The sequence below is a fragment of the Bos taurus genome, chromosome 11 (genome assembly GCF_002263795.3).
Source record: "Bos taurus isolate L1 Dominette 01449 registration number 42190680 breed Hereford chromosome 11, ARS-UCD2.0, whole genome shotgun sequence".
Lineage (NCBI taxonomy): Eukaryota > Metazoa > Chordata > Mammalia > Artiodactyla > Bovidae > Bos > Bos taurus.
The window spans coordinates 56,698,509-56,722,733 of record NC_037338.1 but is presented as its reverse complement, the minus strand read 5'-3'; the positions used below and the strand labels follow the sequence as shown (position 1 = coordinate 56,722,733).

Sequence of the window (24,225 nt, the reverse complement as noted above, 5' to 3'; positions counted from 1 at the left end):
TTTAATTTTTGTTTTTGATGTTTAAAACAACAAAATTACACAGCTTGCAGTCTTCTATATTTTGATATCTTTTTCTCAACCTATTATAAAGTTTTGAGGTTAAACCATGCCGATGCCTGTAACTGTAGTTCACTCAGTTTCACTCAGATATATTGCTTATTTAAACCACAAACTATTCATCCAGCTTCCTGTTAATGGACATTTGGCTTTTTTTTTTTTTTTTTGCCGTTATAAATAATGATGCTATTAACATCCTGTGTATACATTCTACCTGGCATTCATATACAAGCTGTATATTCCTAAAAGTGGATAATCTGAGTGTAAGAAAATGCCAGTGCAGGAGACTCAAGAGATGCTGGCTCCATCCCTGGGTCAAGACGATCCCCTGGAATAGGAAATGGCAACCCACGCCATTATGCTGGCCTGGAAAACTCCATGGACAGAAGCCTGGTGAGATACAGTCCATGGGATCACGAAGACTTGCAAATGACTGTGCAGCTAAGCATGCAAGAAAATTCCAGTTTTCCCGAAGGGTTCTATCAATTTACACGACCACCAGCAGCAATCTGGTAGGGGTGAAATGATATTTCATTTTGATTTTAATTTAATTGCTTGCTAATAAGGTTGACATACTTTCATATATGTACTGATCACTTTGCTTCTTCTTTAGTGAAATACATACTTATATATTTTCACTCTTCTAATGAATATATTGTTCTTTTTCCTGTTGAGTTTTACTGTCATAAACATATTCTAGAAATAAATTCTTTGTCAGATATCTATATATAATATAAAGCATTTGACATATTAACTTTGCTATTTTATTTTTATTTTAAAGTGGTCATATTTAGCAATATTTTATTTTATAATTTGTGCTTTTTGTTTAATACATGCTTTCTTAAATCAAAGGCAAAAACATATTTTTAAAATATTCTCTTCTAGTTTTAAAATGCTGGTTTTTATATTTCGCATCAGTTCTTCTGGAATTAGTATGTTTTATTTTGATTGTTGTTGTCATTTTTTATATTTTAAGGGGTATGCTTCTGATTTATTTTTGTCCATATGGCTAACCACTAAAACCAAATCCTTCAGCTTATACTTTCTAATTGGCAATGACCCTCCAGATTTCCCATTTCCACATATAATAAGTATATTTCTGGGCTCTCTCTTTCATTACACTACTCAAGTTTGCTCTCCCTGTAGTTGTACTCCTTTATAATCAGAAGTTTTGAATCATGGCCAAATAAAATTCTTCATTGTTTTTCTTCAGAAATGTGTTAACTATTCTTATTTTTCCTATAAATATTCAGTTTATCAGATTACCAGAAAAATTCTGTTAGTATTCCAATTGCCCTCCCATTAATCAATACAGGAACAAAGTACATCCTGAAGGTATCGAAACTTTCTTTCTAAACATGATTAATTTCAGCATGTATTTAGATCTTCTTTATAGCTTGAAAAACTTGTTACGAGATCTTGACTACCATTATCAGATATATTCTTATATATTTTATATTTTTCTTCCTACTTAAAATAGTAACTTGCTTAAAATTACCTTTGTTGGAATATGACAATTCTACGAGAATTTCTGTATTGAGTTCACAGTCTTCATGCTTACTAAATTCCCCTGTTGTTGTTGTTTGTAAGTCACTAAGTCATGTCCAACTCCTTGCAAACCCATGGTCTACAGCACGCCAGGCTTCCCTGTCTTTCACTATCTCCCTGAGATTCCTCAAACTCATGTGCATTGAGTCAGTGATGCCATACAACCATCTCATCCTCTGTCTCCCCCTCTCCCCCTGCCCTCCATCTTTCCCAACATCAGTCTTTCTAGTGAGTTGGCTCTTTGCATCTGTTGGCCAAAGGACTGGAGCTTCAGCTTCAGTATCAGTCCTTCCAGTGAATATTCGGGGTTGACTTCCTTTAGGATTGACTTGTTTGATCTCCTTACTGTTCAAGGGACTCTCAAGAGTCCTCTCCAGCACCACAGTTTGAAAGCATCATTTCTTTAGCACTCAGCCTTCTTTATGGTCCAACTCTCACACTCTATACGTGACTACTGGAAAAACCATAGCTTTGACTAGATGGACAGACTTTTGTCAGCAAAGTTATGTCTCTTCTTTTTAACATACTGTCTAGGTTTGTCATAACTTTCATTTTAAGGAGAAACCATATTTTAATTTTATGGCTGTAATCATTGTCCTCAGTGACTTCGGAGCCCAAGAAAAAATCTGCCACTGCTTCCATTCTTTCCCCAAGTATTTGCCATGAAGCAATGGGACCAGATGCCATCATATTTGTTTTCTGAACATTGTCTTTAAGTCAGCTTTTGCACTCTCCTCTTTTATGTTCATCAAGAAGCTGTTTAGTTCCTCTTCACTTTCTGCCATTAGAGTGGTATTATCTGCATATCTGAGGTTATTGGTATTTCTCCTGGCAATCTTGATTCCAGCTTGTGATTCATCCAGTCTGGCATTTCACATGATGGACTTACTCTACATAGAAGTTGAATAAGCAGGGTGACAACATACAGTCTTAACATACTCCTTTCCCAATTTTGAATCAGTCCATTGCTCCATGTGGGGTTCTAACTGTTGCTTCTTGACCTGCATATAAGTTTCTTGGGAGACAGATAAGGTGGTCTGGTACTCCCATCTCTTTAAGAATTTTCCAGTTTGTTGTGATCCACACAAAGACTCATTAGTTCAAATAATTTTTTTCAAAGTTATACTCTGCCAACTTTTACTTAATAATTTGTTTTTTTTTTTTAATCTTAAAAGACAAGGATTAATGAAACTCATATATATGCTAACAAGAGTCCATTCTTGGCAGATTGAACTCTCCAATGTCACATACTTTCTAAACTATTAAACATCAGAATTCATACCACCAAGTTTCCTTCATTCCTGTAAGTTTTTCCAACCAAGATAACTGGGCAAGGATGAAAAAAGGACAAACATCACCTGTTTCTGGGAAATTACTGGTCAGATGAAGAAAAAGAAGCAACAGCTGTGGCAATTCCCAGCCTTTGTAAGGATCTCTTGCCTGTGGTGGAAATCTCCACAAATCAAAGCCAGACACGTCCCCCGGACCCCTGTCCTGGCTCCTTTTTCCCATTATTCATTTCAGTGCCCCTCCCTCAAATCTTCTTATAAAAGCCCAATCTTTTCTGCCCTGACAAGCCAGTGCAGATCCCTGCAAGAGAGGTAAGTGGGAGCCGAGACTAGATGAGACCCATGACAGGGGTTTCACCTTGCACATTTCAGGGAGGGTGTACAAGGATCCTTGTCCTCAGAGAATGTGGGAGCTCTGAGACCAGGGGAAGCCAGACTTGGGAGACCTCAGGTACACTAGGATGTGTAGATTTTCTAATTCTTTCCAGCACCATGGAAGGGGAGGGATGCTACCAAGATGGATTTATTCCTAGGGGACTAGATGAAGGAAAAGACAAGAGGTACAACAGGGGATCTCTCACATCCTCTCTCTGACCACCCTCCCTTAGTTCTCTAGCTGCCTCCACACCTCACAGACACAATGCTGCCTTCCCTGGGCCTCCCCAGACTGTCCTGGATGCTGCTCTCCTGCCTGATGCTCCTGTCTCAGATCCAAGGTGAGATTTCTCTGCCTCTAGCTCTGGGTTCCCAGTGTCTGCTCAAGGCCAAGGCAAAGAGGAAAGCTCCTGTGCCTCCCCTGGTAATGGAATATCCCCACATACATAATTGCCTGGAATTCCTGAGTCATCACTCCTTTCTTCAGGTAACCAGTGGTGGGAAGCACTCCAGTGGTTCAGTAACAATGGGATGAGGTGATTTCTATTTTCTCAGTAATTTATGTACATAGATGAAGGAGGAAAGTATAGAGTGTCATTAATGAGATGAGTAGAAGGAAAATGATTGGAGAATCTATCAACTCAGAGGAGAAGGACTGGACTTTTGAATAAAGACAATGAATAAAAAGAAGAGAGATCATCATCCAGTTAGTAGGTCTAGTTCATGATTTATAAAAAATCCTGGAGTGTTGGCAATGGTGAGAGGCAGTCAGAAGTTTGGTATCACCGCCCCAAGCCCTGGCCTCATAAATATTCCCCAAGGTCACCTTCCCCCTCCAATCCCCTCTCTCCATTTCACCCCAACCCTCTCCCTTATTTCTTCCTCTCCAGGGGAAAATTCCCAAAAGGAACTGCCATCTGCAAGGATCAGCTGTCCCTCAGGTTCCATGGCCTATAGGTCTCACTGCTATGCCTTGTTTAAAACACCCAAAACCTGGATGGATGCAGATGTGAGTGGTGGGATCTGCAGTTAGGGGAGATAAGCAGAAGCAAATCAGAGACTGGGTTTGGGGACCAGGGGGTTTCCATTCTCAAGAGTTTCCTGAGGATGAGTATGATGAATTCATGTTTGGTAAACATACCCCTTCTCACCTGCAATGGCCCTTCCCTTCCCCTAGTGGTGTGTCAAGCTCCTCCTGTGTATTTCCCTTCCCCACACAGATTGCCTGCCAGAAGAGGCCCTCGGGACATCTTGTGTCTGTGCTCAGTGGGGCTGAGGAATCCTTCGTGGCCTCCTTGGTTAGGAACAACTTGAACACCCAATCAGACATCTGGATTGGGCTCCATGACCCCACAGAGGTACACTTACATCTCTCTAATCTGTTACTTCCCAAGGTGTTATGGCCACCCAGGTCCTTCTTTGTCCCCTTTTGCCAGCCCAGAAAATACCTGAGAGATCCCTGGAGTTCACAGGATAACTAGGGAAAGTGAGAGCCTTTAGTCCTGGGCAGGTCCTAGTCCCCAACTAAAGTTAATCTGCCTTTTGTCAAGCTTTTACACAGTTTACACAGCATACCTTGTAATTCAGTTCATTGTGCTTCCCTGAGTCTGCATATGTTGTGCTTATCATGTCAATGAACATTTAGGATTGATGCAGTTTTCCCTTTTATAAAACAGACACTATCTTGGAGATTCAGAGGGTAAACATAAGTGCACCCAAGTATAGTTCAGATAGGGCCATGTTCCTCTGAGACATTTAATTGGTCTTTGTGATTATTGGCTATGAAATTAGCCAATAGAGTTAGGGAGAGTTTCCCAGAGGAGAGCTGTGGGGACTCATCTTGAACAGCAGAGCTAATTCAGTGATGCTGGGGAGGGGAATCAATCATTCCAACAGACAGCATCAGACCAGGAGAATTCTAAAGGCCTTTCTGTCTCACCCAATTCCGTCCTCTACTCCACAGGGCTCTGAGGCCAATGCTGGTGGATGGGAATGGATTAGCAATGACGTGCTCAATTACGTTGCCTGGGAGACAGATCCTGCTGCCATCTCAAGCCCTGGCTACTGTGGGAGTCTCTCAAGAAGCTCAGGTAAGAAACATAGAAGGTCATTTTTGTCCAGCCTTTTCCATCCCCTCACCTGCCATTTCTGGGTCTGATCTTCAGGGAATCCTCCTGGGCTGGAACTATAATATTGGCTTGTCTTCTCCCATTCCCTCTCATCTCTTCTTACTTTCTATCCTCTTCCCATGGAGTGGGACACTGGTGAAGATGAGGGAGGGCCTTTGAAGCCTAAACCAGAATCTGGGATTCCTCTCCATTGGGTTCTCAAGTTCCACCAGCCCCGTTGACTTGAGATCTTCTGTCTCTCCAGGATATCTCAAGTGGAGAGATCATAACTGCAATTTGAACTTACCCTACGTCTGCAAGTTCACAGACTAGATCAGATGAGAAGTCAGCAGCCTGACTGGTGTGCAACTGGTGTGCAACTCATCATGGACTTGGAACTAGGGATTCAGACCCACTATGGAAGGGGATATTCTTCTCACAGCCCCAACCCAACCACTTCATTCTGACCTTCCCTCCTCCCCAGACTCAATTCAGTCTCTTCTGTGTGTTCCATAACCTGACTTTGCAAAGTTCACAATAAAAATATTAGTTTTCAATTGCCTGTCTTCTCTGCCTCATTCTCATAGACAAATTGAGAAAGATGAAGTGGGTGGTCAAGAATTTTTGGTCAGTCTCTGCCTCATTTCACCCAGGTTCCTGGGGATATAACCATATATACATATTTGTGTATTTGTGGTTAAGTACATCACCATTACTTCTGTAGTACGTGGGCTGTAGGCACATAAAGACATTGCTCTTCCATTCACAGTACTGCTCACACATTCCCCCAAGACAGGTTTCTGATGGTATGAGGAAACCAGTCTTAAGGTATGTGATGATGTTTAGAACTGTACTTTCTAAAGTATTAGTGAGAAACATAATCAGTTCAGTTCAGTCACTCAGTCATGTCCGACTCTTTGCAACCCCACGAACTGCAGCATGCCATGCATCCATGTCCATCACCAACTCCCGAAGTTTACCCAAACTCATGTCTATCTAGTCAGTGATGCCATCCAGCCATCTTATCCTCTGCCATCCCATTCTCCTCCTGGCCACAATCCCTCCCAGCATCAGGGTATTTTCCATTGAGTCAACTCTTTGCATGAGGTGGCCAAAGTATTGGAGCTTCAGCTTCAGCCTCAGTCCTTCAATGAACACCCAGGACTGATCTCCTTTAGGATGGACTGGTTGGATCTCCTTGCAGTCCAAGGGACTCTCAAGAGTATTCTCCAACACCACACTTAAAAAGCAACAACTCTTCGGCACTCAGCTTTCTTCACAGTCCAACTCTCACATCCATACATGACCACTGGAAAAAACATAGCCTTGACTAGATAGACCTTTGTTGGCAAAGTAATGTCTCTCCTTTTGAATATGCTATCGAGGTAAGTCATGACTTTCCTTCCAAGGAGTAAGTGTCTTTTAATTTCATGGCTACAGTCACCATTTGTAGTGATTTTGGAGCCCCCCAAAAATAAAGTCTGACACTGTTTCCATTGTTTCCCCATCTATTTGCCATGAAGTGATGGGACCAGATGCCATGATCTTCATTTTCTGAATGTTGAGCTTTAAGCCAATTTTTTCACTCTACACTTTCACTTTCATCAAGAGGCTTTTTAGTTCCTCTTCACTTTCTGCCATAAGGGTGGTGTCATCTGCATATCTCAGGTTATTGATATTTCTCCTGGCAATCTTGATTCCAGCTTGTGTTTCTTCCAGCCCAGTGTTTCTCACGATATACTCTGCATAGAAGTTAAATAAGCAGGGTGACAATATACAGCCTTGACGTACTCCTTTTCCTATTTGGAACCAGTCTGTTGTTCCATGTCCAGTTCTAACTGTTGCTTTCTTACCTGCGTATAGGTTTCTCAAGAAGCAGGTCAGATATTCCCTGACCTGATGGTCTGGTATTCCCATCTCTTTCAGAATTTTCCACAGTTTATTGTGATACACACAGTCAAAGGCTTTAGCATTGTCAATAAAGCAGAAATAGATGTTTTTCTGGAACTCTCTTGCTTTTTCCATGATCCAGTGGATGTTGGCATTTGATCTCTGGTTCCTCTGCCTTTTCTAAAACCAGCTTGAACATCTGGAAGTTCATGGTTCACGTATTGCTCCAGCCTGGCTTGGAGAATTTTGAGCATTTCTTTACTAGCGTGTGAGATGAGTGCAATTGTGCGGTAGTTTAAGCATTATTTGGCATTGCCTTTCTTTGGGATTGGAATGAAAACTGACCTTTTCCAGTCCTGTGGCCACTGCTGAGTTCTCCAAATTTGCTGGCATATTGAGTATAGCACTTTCACAGCATCATCTTTCAGGGTTTGAAATAGGTCAACTGGAATTCCATCACCTCCACTAGCTTTGTTCATAGTGATGCTTTCTAAGGCCCACTTGACTTCACATTCCAGGATGTCTGGCTCTAGGTGAGTGATCACACCATCATGATTATCTTTGTCATGAAGATCTTTTTTGTACAGTTCCTTTGTGTATTCTTGCCACCTCTTCTTAATATCTTCTGCTTCTGTTAGGTCCATACCATTTCTGTCATTTATTGAGTCCATCTTTGCATGAAATATTCCCTTGGCATCTCTAATTTTCTTGAAGAGATCTCTAGTCTTTCCCATTCTGTTGTTTTCCTTTATTTCTTTGCATTGATCACTGAGGAAGCCTTTCTTATCTCTCTTTGCTGTTCTTTGGAACTCTGCATTAATAAATAGACTTTATTAATATTCATAAAACATATGCAAACAAATCAATAATCTAATTAAGTAGATAAACATATAATAAGAATGATAACCTGTTTTGGTTGGTGGTGGTTTTGGCAGATGTAAATGTGATCTGTCAAACTGAGTACAGTTTTCTAATACCTTTCAAATTCTGTACTTATAGCTCACTATGTTCAGCCAGCTCTGATTATTCTAACTACATGTTGGCTTATTTCTATAGGGTACTTTATTAGAAAGGACCCAGTATGTCCTCTATCCTTGAATCTTAAAACACTGTGGCCTCAGTCATGACTGGATTTCATATGACTTCAATGTCTAGCAAGATTTTTCTTAACAGTTTTTGGAATGGAAAATAGTGTCCCTCCTAACTGAAGGCAAGACCATACTCTGTGTATCTGCATATTTTAAAACCACTAATCTTCCATTCACCTTATCACTGCCCAACCCTTGTCACAAGCTTCCATTGTGGAAAAAAAATATTTGGACCAGTTCCCTAATTTGGAAAAAAACATTTATCATATGAGACCACTGATGAAATTTTCCATATGGACCAAGAACATTATGAAAGTGTCATGAAAGGGTATTGCTTCTCAAATAAAGAGATAAAAATGAATGATCAATGTCTTTTTTTATGTTTCTTAAATTTCATTTCCTATTTCTAAGATAAACTGCACTTGCATGCTAAGCCACTTCAGTCATGTCCAATTCTTTGCGACCCTATGTACTCTAGCCCATCAGACTCCCCTATTCTTTTCTGTCCATGGGATTCTCCAGGCAAGAATACTGGAGTGGGTTGTCATGCCCTCCTCCAGAGGATCTTCCCAACCCAAGGATGAAACCCACGTCTCTATGTCACCTTCACTGGCAGGTTCTTTACCACTAGCACCACCTGGGAAGCCCTAAAATAGATTACCTTAACTAAATATTCCTTTAGCAATTTTGGTCGAAATCTTCTCCATCAGTTTAAATGAATTAAGGATTGCACAATGCTAGGGGTCTTGATTTTCTGCCCTAATTAAAGTAAAAACATGGGTTTGAAAGTTCACAGTGATTGTTCTTGTGCCAGTTTCCATTTTACTTGAGTTCCCCCTTCAATGGCAGGTGAGCTACCACAGCTGTGGGGACCAGATCCTCTTCCTCTTGTTGGAAGACTCATTATGTTAGATAGGACATTTGTCATGGAAAGTAAGAAAACTCTCAACATAGTTTGGCTCATAAAAATAAAGGTATTTCCTGGACATGTAACTGAAATGTAACAGTGAGGAAGACCTTGATGTCTATTTGTCCAGGGTTCAAGTGTCATTTCTCTGGGATTCTATTGTCTGAATCCTTTTATCTATATCCTTTATCTTTCACCTGCCTTCCTTAGTTACAGCACAGGAAAGTTGCAAGCAGCAACTTGGGCTACTGATTCCTCCTCAATATCAAAAGGGGGCTTCCTAGGTGGTGCTAGTAGTAAAGAACCTGTCTGCCAATACAGCCAGATATAAGAGACACAAGCTCGATCCCTGGGTCAGGAAGATCCCCTTCAAGAAGCCATGGCAACTCACTCCAGTATTCTTGCATGGAGAATCCCATGGACAGAAAAGTCTGGCTACCTACAGTCTGTGGGATCACAGAGAGTCAGACACGACTGATCGACTAACACTTTCACTCTATAGGTCTCCAGAAATTGTCACTACACACACATTCAGAGAATTGGAAGTAGGTTAAACTTAAGGTTATAACCAATTGGGATTAAGGGATGTGAAAAATTATTAAATTTTCTTTTTTATTCCCTTACTAATGAACAATTGCCATATCACTACCATCAAAAGAATAAAAATACAGGTCTCTCGAGTAAAGAGGGGCATCCTAACTTTACAGATTCCAAGCCACAGATTACTCACTTTCTCATGGTCAGTTTGTTGTTGATGCCCAACATCATGAAATATCACTCTTCCAATTTTTTTAGTTCTTCTGCAAACTCATGTAGTGAATGTCCCTTTGTAGTTTTCTTCAGCACAGATTATTATGTAAATGTAAAAGTGAAAGTGATAATCGCTCAGTTGTCCTACTCTTTGTGACTCATGGACTGTAGCCTGCCAGGTTCCTTTGTCCGTGGAATTCTTCAGGCAAGAATAGTGGAGAGGATAGCCATTCCCTTCTCCAGAAGATCTTCCTGACCCAGTGATCAAACCTCGGTCTCCTGCACTGCAGGCAGATTCTTTACCTTCTGAGCCACCAGGGAAGCTCTATTACATAAACAGTTTATGGTTATTCTCAGTCTTCCTTTGAATGTAAACAGCTCCAGTGACACCTTAAAATTTAGACAGCATGATTCTTTAAACCTATTTTCATCGCATATATTTTCAAAAGACAATAAGTCATCTGGTTAAGATAAAATCAAAATATTGCCCTCCCCACAGAGCAATGAAAGAATAGAGAATTAGAAGGACACTTGGAAAATTTGTGATATTGTGCTTATTAAGTCTTTTGAAATGTTTCTCTCTAAATCAAGTTTAGACTGGATATTGCCATTCTCCCAAGGATGTGTTAAACATTATGATATCTAGATTACTTGAAACTCCAGCAAGTCCTCTTGCATATCCATATTTTGGTTTATAAACCAAGTGACTGCTTACTGATTCCTTACATATACCAGAATTTCATAACCAGTTCTTTGTAGTCAGCCACTGTTACAGAAAGAAGTACCTTCTGATTTTTCTTAAAATGAGGGAAAAAATCATTTAAAATAATCATGAGCATTTTTATCTTTGATTTAAGAGATTATTTATTCTTATCTTGTCTAAAATGAAAATTAAAAAGATAGTCAATAAATGAAATTAGTTTAATAAATTGTGGTACCACTATTGAATTGAATATGAACTATTGTAAATTGCAATGAAATGCTGAATTTTACAAGATTATCAAATGTGTATGTAGAAGAAGGTAGAGGCAATGAAGGACCTCCTTTTTCATTCCCCCAATTACTATCCAGCTTGAGTGACTCCTCTGTCTATGGAATTCCCCAGGCAAGAATACTGGAGTGGGTAGCCATTTCCTTCTCCAGGGGATCTCCCCTACCCATGGCTTGAACTCCTGTCTCCAGCATTTCAGGCATATTCTTTACCATCTGATCCACCAGGCAAGCTCACCAGATTAAATGATGAAGATTTATTACAACAGGACATGAGCAAAAAAACAGAGGCAAAATCGAAGCCTCCCAAGTGAGCAGAACAAAACCAGAACAAAAACCAGGAACTGAGAAGGGACAGAGGTGATGTAACCTCAGAGAGATTCCCAGAATGGGTAGAGCCCCTTCCGGCATGGGCTGGAACTGTCCAATGTAAGGAATCCTCCCCACAATCAGTCCCATTTTCCTTCAGGCAAAGATGGAGTTTTTTTCATTCTCTGAGTGCTCCCAGGTGCCCAATTCTCACATCTCTGAAAGGCAGGGGGAGCAAGAAAAGATGTTCCAGGAAAGGCTGCAAAAAGGAAGCAAAGAAAGCCCAGAAGAGATGCAGGAGATCAGGCCTCCTGGGAATATTTGGGAAGATATTTGGAAAAATATTCATGGAAGAGAGAAGCAGGGAAGTGTGGAGAGACTGTTCCCCCATCTGTCAGCCCATCTCATCTCTTGATTTTGTCCTTTGTCTCAAATTTAGGAAAATGATCAACACTAGCATATGTAGAGTCTGATGGTACCACCTGAACTGATTAATTCTTCCAACTGAATCCAGTTGCAAATATCACTGAAAATTCAGTTCAGTTCAGTTCAGTAGCTCAGTCGTGTCCGACACTTTGCAACCCCATGAATCACAGCATGCCAGGCCTCCCTGTCCATGACCAACTCCCAGAGTTCACTCAAACTCATGTCCATCAAGTCAGTGATGCCATCCAACCATCTCATCCTCTGTCGTCCCCTTCTCCTCCTGCCCTCAATCCCTCCCAGCATCAGGGTCTTTTCCAATGAGTCAACTCTTCGCATGAGGTGGCCAAAGTATTGGAGTTTCAGCTTCAGCATCAGTCATTCCAGTGAACACCCAGGACTGATCTCCTTTAGGATGGACTGGTTGGATCTCCTTGCAGTCCAAGGGACTCTCAAGAGTCTTCTCCAACACCACACTTCAAAAGCATCAATTCTTCAGTGCTCAGCCTTCTTCACAGTCCAACTCTCACATCCATACATGACCACTAGAAAAACCATAGCCTTGACAAGACAGACCTTTGTTGGCAAAGTAATATCTCTGCTTTTCAATATACTATCTAGGTTGGTCATAACTTTCCTTCCAAGGAGGAAGTGACTTTTAATTTCCTGGCTTCAATCACCATCTTCAGTGATTTTAGAGCCCCCCAAAATAAAGTCTGACACTGTTTCTACTGTTTCCCCATCTATTTCCCATGAAATGATGGGACCAGATGCCATGATCTTCATTTTCTGAATGTTGAGCTTTAAGCCAACTTTTTCACTCTCCTCTTTCACTTTCATCAAGAGGATTTTTAGTTCTTTAGTCAAAAAATTGAATTTGTGAGCTTACATCTCACCATTTTAAATGAAAAAAAAAACACCCATAGTACAGTAGGTTTCTACCCCAATCACCCAAACAATGCTCTAAAACCCATGAACACCCAGGTTTAAGTAGGAAACTGTCGTGTTAAAATAGAAAATTCTTTAAAACTTGATTTTCTGATTAGCACACAATAAATGTGTAGTTTAAAATTTTTTCTTTTATTGTATGCCATACATGACCCAGTGATGCCTCTTTTCACACCTGCAACATCTGTGACCTGTGCTCTCTTTGAAAAAAATATGCGATTCTCATCTTTTACCAATCGTGCTTAGTATGTCACTAGACTTAGCCCATGCATAGTTTTAATAATGGATTCATATTGGGATTTGGGAATGCATATATCAATTTTTCTTATTCAAAATTTGGCTGAAAAATATTGCACCAGTTGATGTACATATTTTCTGGAGATTGGATCATTAAAACCCAAGAATTATTCTATTAAGAAAATGTTAACCAGAGACAAAATCTCCAGGATTTACCTGCAATACCTTAGGTACTATTCAGAAAAAATCATAGAGATAATAAAATGTTGCTTGTTGTATAATACAGTGCTTTATGCACATTCATTGCTCAATCCCATCCTTTTAAAGACTTTGAAATGCTCAGCATCTCTCTGTAGCCAACTTCCCGGGGAATTTTCCCCAGACTTTTAAGCCCATACTCATGATCTTTTTCTGAAAGTGATTGACTACCACAAGTGGAAAGAACACCATTTTTTAATTGAGAAAGCAAAGAATTTTTTCAGAGCAGACTTGGGAAACAGTTCTGTGTGGAGCTCTGGCATTTCTGAACTTCATGTAATCAGAGACACTCACTGCCCTCTCTTCTGGATGACCTTTGCAAGGAAGTCTGTGTAGTGAAGAGCCTTTAAAAACAGAAAGGCCACCTCTCTCCAAAGCAATGATAGGTTTGCTTACAGTTTTGAAAAACAGAGACAGTGCCTCCATCCAGAGTAAAGTAAGTCAGGCCTTGTCACTCTCCAATACAAGAAAGATGTCTCTTTCTGAAGTAAGGAGTAGGCTAGCTTATGCCTCATGAGAAAGATTCAGATTGTTAGTGATCATATGTGAAAGCACCTGTTTGGGTCCATCTATGTGCACATACGGAATTAGGTTTTAAGGAGAATTGAATATTGTGAGATTCATAATGCCTCAAGTATACTAAAGTTCTTTGCCTTCTTTCTATGCAACAAGGCTACTGGGGAAAATTTGAGACAGCTCATGCTCTTTGCCATGAAACTAAGTAATTTTTGTAGCACATTGGAAGAAAATAACTTTAACTGAAGGGTCTTGAGTCTTATTTGCTGATTTCTTTCTATTGTTGTTTCCATCCTATTTCCCTTTACAAGAAATAGATTCCTTGCTCTTTTCAAAATTATACCTGTCAGACTTGCTCTCCTGCCCTTTTCCTCTAGAAGTCCTCCCCTCCCATTCTTCCCTTCGTCTCATACAGTGTCTCTCTTTCCCTCTCCCTGTCCTTAAAGGTCTACAGACTGCAGCCTGACATGTTGTCTATCTACATTGTACCAGGGAAAGTCCCATCATTCTTACCTTAGGGAAAGTTGAGCTTTCCAAGAGGCTCTAACAAAAAAATAAATTTTAGCCAAAGACTCTACTGTAATATCTGTTAACATGAAATACTGTGGACTTCAAGAGGTCATAGATTAGGAAATCCTGTAAGAAAACATGTCTGGAAAAAAATCAACCAGAACACTTAAACTATGTGGGTTTGGTACATATATACAATGAAATATGTATATACTTATTTGCTCAGTCATGTCTGACTCTTTGTGACCCCATGGACTGACTATAGCCTGCCAAGCTCCGCTGTCCATGGAACTTTCTAGGCAAGAATACTGGAGCAGGTTGCCATTTCCTCCTCTGGGGGATCTTCCTGACCCAGGAATCAAATCCGTGTCTTTTGTGTTACCTACATTGACCCAACCAATCAGAGTCTTTACTACTGTACCACCATACTAAGCCATAGAAAAAGAAAGAATGCCATTTGAAGCAACATGTATGGAACTAGAGATTATCATACTAAATGAAATTAGTCAGAGAAAGATAAACATATGAAATCATTTATATGTGGACTCTAAAATAATGATACGAATAAACTTATTTACAAAACAGAAACAGACTCATAGACAGACAAAACACTCTTATGGTTACCAAAGGTGGGGAGGAGGTATAAATTAGGAGTATGGGTTTAAAGTATACAAGTTACTGTATATAAAATAGATAATCAACAAAGTCCTATTTTATAGTATGAGGAACTCTACTCAATAATCTGTAATAACTATATGGGAAAAGAATCTGAAATAGAATGGATACTAAGATCATGGCATCTGGTTCATCACTTCATGGCAAATAGATGGGGAAACAGTGGAAACAGTGTCAGACTTTATTTTGGGGGGCTCCAAAATCACTGCTGGAGAAGGCAATGGCACCCCACTCCAGTACTCTTGCCTGGAAAATCCCATGGATGGAGGAGCCTGGTAGGCTGCAGTCCATGGGGTCGCTAAGAGTTGGACATGACTGAGTGACTTCACTTTCACTTTTCACTTTCATGCATTGGAGAAGGAAATGGCAACCCACTCCAGTGTTCTTGCCTGGAGAACCCCAGGGATGGCAGAGCCTGATGCGCTGCCGTCTATAGGGTTGCACAGAGTCAGACACAACTGAAGTGACTTAGCAGCAAAATCACTGCAGACAGTGACTGCAGCCACAAAATTAAAAGACGTATGCTTGTTGGAAGGAAAGTTATGACCAACGTAGCATATTAAAAAGCAGAGATATTACTTTGCCAACAAAGGTCCATATAATCAAGGGTATGGTCTTCCCAGTGGTCATCTACAGTTGTGAGAGCTGGACCATAAAGAAGGTGGAGCATGGAAGAATTGATGCATTTGAACTGTGGTGCTGAAAATCCCTTGGACAGCAAGGAGATCAAACCAGTCAATCTTAAGGGAAATCAACCCTGAATACTCGTTGCAAGGACTGATGCTGAAGCTGAAACTCCAGCATTTTGGTCATCTGATGCAGACAGCTGACTCACTGGAAAAGTCCCTGATGCTGGAAAAGATTGAGGGCAGAAGGAGAAGAGGGCATCAGAGGATGAGATGGCTGGATGACATCACCAAAGCAATGGAAATAAACTTAGGCAAACTTGGGGAGATGGTGAGTGACGGGGAAGCCTGATGGGCTGCAGTCCATGGGTCACAAAGAGTCAGACATGACTGGGCAACTGAACAACAAGACTGCAGCCTGCCAGGCTCCTCTGTCCATGGGATTCTCCAGGCAAGAATACTGGAGTGGGTTGTCATGCCCTCCCCCAGGGGATATTCCCAACCCAGCGATAGAACCCGAGTCTCCTGCAACTCTTGCACTTCAGGCAGATTCCTTACACACTGAGCCATTAGAGAAGCCTGACCTACAAGACATTTTAGAACTATCACCAAAAAAAGATACCCTTTTCATCATAGGAGATTCTAATGCAGAAGTAAGAAGTCAAGAGATACCTGGAATAACAGGCAAGTTTGACCTTGAAGTACAAAATGAAGCAGGCAAAAGCTAACAAAATTTTGCCAAGAGAACACACTAGTCATAGCAAACACTCTCTTCCAACAACACAAGAGATGACTCTACACATGGACATCACCAGATGGTCAGTAACATATTCAGATTGATTATATTCTTTGCAGCCAAAGATGGAGAAACACTATACAGTCAGCAAAAACAAGACTGGGAGCTGACTGTGGCTCAAATCATGAATTCCTTATTGCAAAATTCAGACTTAATTTGAAGAACATAGGGAAAACCACTAGTCCATTCAGATATGACCTAAATAAAATCCCTTATAATTATACACTGGAAGTGAAAAATAGATTGAAGGGATTAGATCTGATAGAGTACCTGAAGAATTATGGACAAAGGTTTATAATATGGTACAGGAGGAAGTGGCCAAAACCATTCCCAAGAAAAAGAAGGCAAAATGATTGTCTCAGGAGGCCTTACAAATAGTTAAGAGAAGTGAAAGGCAAAGGATGAAAGGAAAGATATACCCATTTGAATGCAGAGTTCCAAAAAAGAGTAAAGAGAGATAAGAAAGACTTCTTAAGTGGACAATGCAAAGAAATAGGGAAAAACAATAGAATGGGAAAGATTAGGGATATATTCAAGAAAATTAGAGATACCAAGGGAATATGCAAAGATGGTCACAATAAAGAACAGAAATGATATGGCCCTAACAAAAGCAGAAGATATTAAGAAGAAGTGGCAAGAATATACAGAAGAACTGTACAAAAGAGCTCTTAATGACCCAGTTAACCACAATGATGTGACCACTCACCTAAAGCCAGACACCCTGGAGTGTGGAGCCAGTGGGCCTTAGGAAGCATCAGGATGAACAAAGCTAGTGGAGGTAATGAATTCCAGCTGAGCTATTTCAAATCCTAAAAGACGATGCTGTTAAAGTGCTGTACTCAGTATGACAGCAAATTTGGAAAACAGTAGCAGTCATGTATGGATGTGAGAGTTGGACCAGAAAGAAAGCTGAGGGCTAAAAAATTGAGGCTTTCAAACTGTGGTGCTGGAGAGTTACTTTAGTGTCCCTCAGACAGTGAGGAGATCAAACCAGTCAATCCTAATGGAAATCAACCCTGAATATTCATTGGAAGGACTGATGCTGAAGCTCCAATCTTTGGCTACCTGATGCAAGGAGCTGACTCGTTGGAAAAGACCCTAACGCTGGGATAGAATGAGGGCAGGAGGAGAAGGGGACAACACAGGATGAGATGGTTGGATGGCATCATTAATTCAATGGAAATGAGTTTTTGCAAACTCCAGGAGATGGTGAAGGATAGGGAAGCCTGGTGTGCTGCAGCCCATTGAGTCACAAAGCATTGCACATGACTGAGTGATTGAACAACAGTGAAGTCTATATCAGATCATGCTTAAGGAAAATATTATGAAATGGAATTCTCTGTCTGGACCTGTTCGAAAAATACGAAAAACACCAGAGTTGAAAACATTCATTAGACAGCAGGGTCTGAGAACCACACCATCAGGGTCCCATGAGGAAGATGTTTGAAGGTTCTGGGAAGTCTATTTGCAAGGAATATTGTGTGATCCTGATTGACCTTAAAGTGTGCTGAATGGTGGAAGTGCAATGTGGACTTTCAGTCCACTGGTGAGACAGTTACCGTCAAATAAAGGAGAGGTTTGGTCAACCCATTGAAATCATATCAGGGCAAGGTAGGCAGAGGACATGTCATCAAATTGATGGCATGGGAGAACCAACAAAATATGTACCTAGGAGGAATCCACATGTGTATGGGAAGTGTTCAGAAACAAAAGAGAGAGAGAGAAAAAAAAGCATGAATTTTGAAAGAAAGCAAAAGAAGGGGAAAAATACTGGAAGATATAAGAGGTGAATCTTAGCCTCCCTTTCTTTGATAGTACATACTGGACACATCAGTTAAGTCTTGGGATTTCAATGTTTTCGCACTTGCCTCAAGTCGAGTTGCTCCACATGTTGCCCACTGCCTCCCTTTCTCTGTGCCCTCAGACTATCCCATTACAGCTCACACAGTCTGTCTGACTCCTGCTGCCCTCCCCTCAAACCACCCATCAATATTCTTGAAAAAATTCGCTTTCTTCTCCTTGTGCTCAGGATCGTGGGAACAGAGCATCTGGTCGCTGCTGGGGAATGGCAAACCCCACCTTTGACTGCGACACTTTGCCAACCTGCTGCCGGGAAGGAGACCTTGTCTGTGACAATTCCCAGGGTGTTCCAGGAACAGACTACCCCTAATGCTGGAATTCCCTTGTGTTAGGGCCTCTGCAGGGCCTCCGGTTCTACCTTTTCCCTCCTCCTTGTACAGATTCAAGGTTTTATAGAGAAGGAATCTAGAAGAAAGAATTGTTTCTGAATGTGAGGAATTTATAACATTTTTAGACACTTCATCCTCAAATTTAGTAAAATAAATAATTGGTGGTTTGATGGAGAGTGTGTTTCTGATCATTCAAAGATAGTATGATTTAGAGGAGGGAGAAACCATTACAGAAAACCACAGCTTTTCTGTAATACCTGGTTCTTTTCCTAATGCTTTCATGTCCTTTATTTCCATGGACACATGCAGAGACATGAGAGAATCTGGGGGCTCTGTCCTTGATTTTAATTTATCTGGCCCCATGTGATTGTGACCATGGGTGGAGCTTGCTTACACCTATGTTGGATAGGAAAATACAATACCCCTTTCCTCCCCACTTGTTTGTGAATCTGCTATATGTAAATCTGTCAAGTGTGAAAGTGTTAGTCCTAAAGAGTCAGATACGGAAATATGTAAAAGACAAATTAAAGTGTGGCCCAAAGGACTGAGTACTTGAAGCCTCACAATTATTCACTTTTTAAGCTCTTCTCATGGGGTCTGTAACTATAGCATGATCAGTGAGTGGATATTTATTAAAATCAGCTGGCCCTCAGACAGTTGGTGGTATTGACTATAAAGGCACTAAAGAGAAGGGAAAGGGAAAATTTTATTAATATAAAAAAGTGACCCTGAAGAAAAATGTCTTGGGTTCAAATCATCCAACTCTAACACTTAGTAGCTATTTGAACTTAAGTTTATTAGCCTCTGTGATCTTCATCTGTTATATATGCTTATAATAGCACCTGTTTTATCAGACTGTTACGTGATGGGGATTAGCTAGGCCACTATTTGTAAAGCACTTAAGACAGCAAATGCCAATAGAACGTGCCTTCAAAGTGTGTGTTAAATACACTAACCTTTCCCTTTGAAGTAAAAAAAAAAAGCTGCATTATAAGCAGACAAGGAATGGGTCAGTCCATTGCATGCTTTTTTAGCCTCTTTTCTCTTCAGCCTAAGTTTTGAAGATACATTCTTACCCACAGGACTGCCAAGAATTAAAGAAATTTGGAGACAATCTCTCAATAGAAAGTCTTCAATGTCTAGTCCAAGGGTGGAACACTGAGGCTCCTGAGGGCAAGGACATATTGAAGGGATGGGATTAAGGCTTTGCTGAAAAAGCCATCACTTTGAACACAGCAAAAGTCCTCTATTTTATTACCTTGCATGTGGAATTTGCTCAACCATATATGTAAGCAACAAGGATAACTATCTCAATAAGTATGCAGCTATTTGAGGCTTTAAAGGCTTTATGAGACAACTGTGTCAACTGTCGTTTTAAATCTCCTTGTATCTCACAGCTTCTCCCTCTCAGAATCGCATTAGCTACAATATATTTATCATGTGTTTTAAATTATCATGTCCTTTATACCTGAAAGTCATTGTGTGTTTAAATTCTTCTTTTAAAGTATAGAATCCCACTAAAAAAATCCTGTAAGTATTAATATTCAAAAATTAATTGCTAACTTACTTTCGTCAAGAGATAACAACCTGGTACTGTTGGGGATGGGGAAATTTCCCCCTCTACAATTCTTGATTCTTGTGGCTGAAACAAAGCGGAAACAAAACAGATTAACTGGAGGAAAATAGACAAATTTTAATTCATGTACATGGAGGTTTCATAGAAATGGAACCTAAGAAGTGGTCAAAGCAGGCAGCTTTTATACTTTTAGACAAATAAAGAATAAATTTGTGAGGAATTGACAGAACAAAAAAAAAAAATGTAGGCCTTGGGTGCTTACTTAGTGAAGTATCTAAATAAAGTTTGGTCTTGGAGTAGGAAATATAAGAAGGAACAAGGTTTGTTTACATGGGTTTTTCAGCCCAAATTCCCTACTTTGGGTGGTAAGAGTGTCTTTCTACCTCCGGAAGCAGAGAATGCATCTTCACATGAGAGATATATGTCCTGCTTTCAAGGAGACGAAAAGGAGGGTCATTGTCGCTCTCCTGTTAGCCACTTAAGTAACTTTAATTCAACGCGATCAGTATACCACTGAGGCACATTTAGGGGCAACCTACTCTGGACTCAACAGTTCCTTTCTCTGAAACATAGAAGTTTCTCATATTAAAAGCTGAGCTGTTGACTATAGAGAGAGATAACGGGTTAGCAGAATCCTCCATTTCACTGAAGCAACTTTTTGTTTCTAAGAACAGATCAAACAGATGTATTTAATTTAGGAGACTGATGCTGATGGGCTCCCCAAGCTAGACATATGTATAAGGAATCAAGTATTTAATAAGAGACACTTCTGTGGGAACAAAATGAAAGCAAAGATTAATGATACAGTAGATTATAATCCGGTTTCTGATCCTAGAGTTCAGTCAGTCAAGCCAATTTTTAGATATTGGGACAAAGCACATTCTTCAGTTTGAAATATCTCTGGTGAAGCAATTGGGTGTTCAGGTAAACTTTCTGAATGATTCATACATAGACAGCCTCAAGGATTATTTAAGGTTGAACTGTTGTGGTGATTTCTCTGAAATTTATATCGAGTCAACAAACTTCAATCTTCAGGGCTTTAAAAAATAGCAATTTTAATTCTCAGTGATTCCAAGACAAAAGGATGGGATAAAAACTGGAAACATTAGTTTAGAGAATTGTGGTTTAATACTGGAGAAAAATAGAAAAATTCAGCATCCAGTCTAATTTTCAGCTAAATAACAAAGACTCAAGGAAAAATAATAGCACCAGAATTTAATATCTATAAATGAATATTAAAATTTAATTGAAGCATATTTTTTCCTCTCTAAAATCACCCTCATTTTTATCAAAGACAGCCAAATTAACACCAATCTGTTTGCAAAACAAGTTTTAATTTAATAAACTTGGCCTAGTTATTTTCATAAGTCCAGCAAGAATGGCAATTGATTATATTGGCTCTTTTAAGTATGTTTTGCTAGAACTTGTTATAAGATTAAATTTGTAATAGCCTCTCAGGGCCAGTAAGCCACACCTGAGACCTGTCACAAGGGTTGCCTGTAATACTTATAGATTTTGGTGAATTTCTCTTCTCTTAGAGTACCCAAAGTATCCTAAAATTCCTGGGCCATCCAAGAAGGAACTTTCCTTATTTACTAGGTAAGGCTGCTAAGAATCCTGTTGGCAAGGTACAAGGATGTTTTTATTTATTGGCCCCAAGAAGTTGACCTTAGTTTCTTCAAACTCCCTGGTCGTGTTTGCCTATAAATGTCTCTTTCGAATATAACATTTCAGTGAAAGCCTTGGTGATATAATCAATATTTCTAATTGTATCCTATTACAAGGAGAACAAATTCTTATTGAACTTATGCAAATAGCTATATTGCCCAAAAAATAAGTATGCTCACTGAGAATTTCTGAATTCTGGAGGGATAAGTTAGGGAAGGAAAGATCAGTGTTTTAACTCTTCTTATAAAAGTCTGTTTTAATAAATTGTTGTAAATCTTTTAAAATTTTCCTTGTATCTTAAAACAAAACATTAAAAAAATCAGTAGTATTTTAGACAAAAGTTATAAAAATTATAATCATTCATCAGTTCATTCATTCCCATGTAATTAACTCTTCTTCTTTTTTAGTCCAGTTTTCCATTAGTTCTGTTGATCCTGCCTGATAATTGAAGGTGACAAGGACCGTGATAATCCCAAGTTTGCAAGTTTTTTGTAAAGAGTTTGCCCAGTGAAGTGTCTTGGCCACTGGAGTTTGTGGAAGGTAGACCCCACATGGAAAACACATTTTTAAAAGTTTCTTTACAATTAAGGGGGCATCCCCTTTGCAGCAGGGGAAGGAGTCAACCTATTGCAAAAAAATACAAACAAAGACAAGAACATTTTGATAACACACATTAAGTGATAGTTGAATGAAGTCCAGCTACAAGAATTCAAAGGTCCAGAGAAATGAAGTCTACGGCCCTGAGAACAAAAAAAAAATTTTTCCCCCAGAGTATAAACCCAAAAAGTCAGACATTGCAAGTAGATAGCTTTTTTCATTTTATAGAAATCTTCCTGTCTATGTCTATTTACAATTTGCATCATCTTAACTGCACTATGGAGGGTGAAGAAATGCAAAAAATAAATAAATAAATAAAAGGTTTTCCAGAGAGCAGGAAAAGCCAAGCCATTTGTTTTCCCATTGCCCTGGCTGTTTGCTTAATCTACAGCTACTGTTTATTCATCTTAATTTCTTTCATTCAGGCACAGCCTGTTGCCTTTTCACAAGCACCTTAGGAAGGCAAAAGTCTGCCAAGAAACGTTCATTTGTTTGTTTGTTTGGCTTGGTTTTGGTTTTTTTGCAGGAGCAGAATGGACTTCAACCACATGTACCGCAAAGTTTACAGATTCTATTGTTGCTGAATCTTCCTGGTACTTAAGGTCAGGCCCTTTAGTGTAAAGAAAATGTTAGTAATTCAGTCATGTCCAACTCTTTGCAACCACACAGACTATAGCTTGCTAGGCTCCTCTGTCCCTGGGGTTCTTCAAACAAGAATACTGCAGTTGGTTGGCATTCCCTTCTACAGGGGATCTTTCTGACCCAGAGATCAAACCCAGGTCTCCCGCATTGCAGGCAGATTCTTTACTGTCTGAGCCCAGTTTTAATGACAGATAAAACCTTATGTCAGGACATATATGCCTTCCAGGAATTTTACATAATTTCTGGGAACACATAATACATATCTATACAGACACAGCATAATTTAATGTTACTTATTTGACAATGTGGCCTTTGTAATTTAACATATCAAATATACTTAGTTTAATATTTCTTTTCGTAAAGAGGAAACAAATTTTTGAGATACTTCAGGCACCTTCTAAAGTATTTCATGTCTCAAAGTTAATTCCAACTCAAAAAGACTTTGTGTTGAATTTGACTTGAAATCCTTATTGTCAAATTCAGACTTAAATTGAAGAAAGTAGGGAAAACCACTAGATCATTCAAATATGAGCTAAATCAAATCCCTTGTGATTATAAAGTGGAAGTGACAAATAGATTCAAGGGCTTAGATCTGATAGACATACTGCCCAAAGAACTATGGAAGGAGGTTCATGACATTGTACAGGAGGCAGTGATCAAGACCATCCCAAGAAAAAGAAATACAAAAAGGCAAAATGGTTGTCTGAGGAGGTCTTACAAAGAGCTGAGAAAAGAAGAGAAACTAAAGACAACAGAAAAAATATACCCATGTGAATGTAGAGTTCCAAAGAATAGCATGGAGAGATAAGAAAGACTCTCTCAGTGATCAATCCAAAGAAATAGAGGAAAGCAATACAATGGGAAAGACTAGAGATCTCTTCAAGAAAATTAGAGATACCAAGGGAACATTTCATGCAAAGATGGGCACAATAAAAGACAAAAATGGTATGGACCAAACAGAAGCAGAAGATATGAAGAAGAGGTGGCAAGAATACACAGAAGAACTATAAGATCTTCATGACCCAGATAACCATGATGATGTGATCACTCACCAAAAGCCAGACATCCTGGAATGTGAAGTCAAGTGAACTTGAAGAAGCATCACTATGAACAAAGCTAGAGGGGGTGATGGAATTCCAGCTGAGCTATTTCAAATCTGAAAATAAGATGCTGTGAAAGATAAAAGATGATGCAGTCAGTATGCCTGCAAATTTGAAAAACCCAGCAGTGGTCACAAGACTGGAAAAGGTCAG

At 39.7% G+C, this 24,225-nt stretch overlaps 1 protein-coding gene across 2 annotated transcripts; it reads left to right on the top strand.

Moving 5' to 3' along the window:
- Window positions 1–3,115: 3,115 nt before the first annotated feature.
- On the top strand, window positions 3,116–5,934 carry REG3A (regenerating islet-derived 3 alpha). 2 transcript variants are annotated; one of them, XM_005212745.4, is made up of 6 exons: window positions 3,116–3,206; window positions 3,503–3,610; window positions 4,160–4,278; window positions 4,490–4,627; window positions 5,233–5,359; window positions 5,643–5,934. In XM_005212745.4, exons 2-6 carry the CDS (start codon window positions 3,535–3,537, stop codon window positions 5,708–5,710), a joined length of 528 nt encoding a protein of 175 aa, XP_005212802.1. In that variant the 5' UTR covers window positions 3,116–3,206; window positions 3,503–3,534; the 3' UTR covers window positions 5,711–5,934.
- The last annotated feature ends 18,291 nt before the right edge of the window (window positions 5,935–24,225 follow it).

Excerpts from the sequence above, each read along its gene's own strand:
- REG3A (XM_005212745.4), top strand. The coding sequence starts at position 3,535 with ATGCTGCCTTCCCTGGGCCTCCCCAGACTGTCCTGGATGCTGCTCTCC. Across the intron at positions 4,279-4,489 it reads AAACCTGGATGGATGCAGAT|ATTGCCTGCCAGAAGAGGCC; the intron begins GTGAGTGGTGGG and ends TTCCCCACACAG. Across the intron at positions 5,360-5,642 it reads GAGTCTCTCAAGAAGCTCAG|GATATCTCAAGTGGAGAGAT; the intron begins GTAAGAAACATA and ends CTGTCTCTCCAG.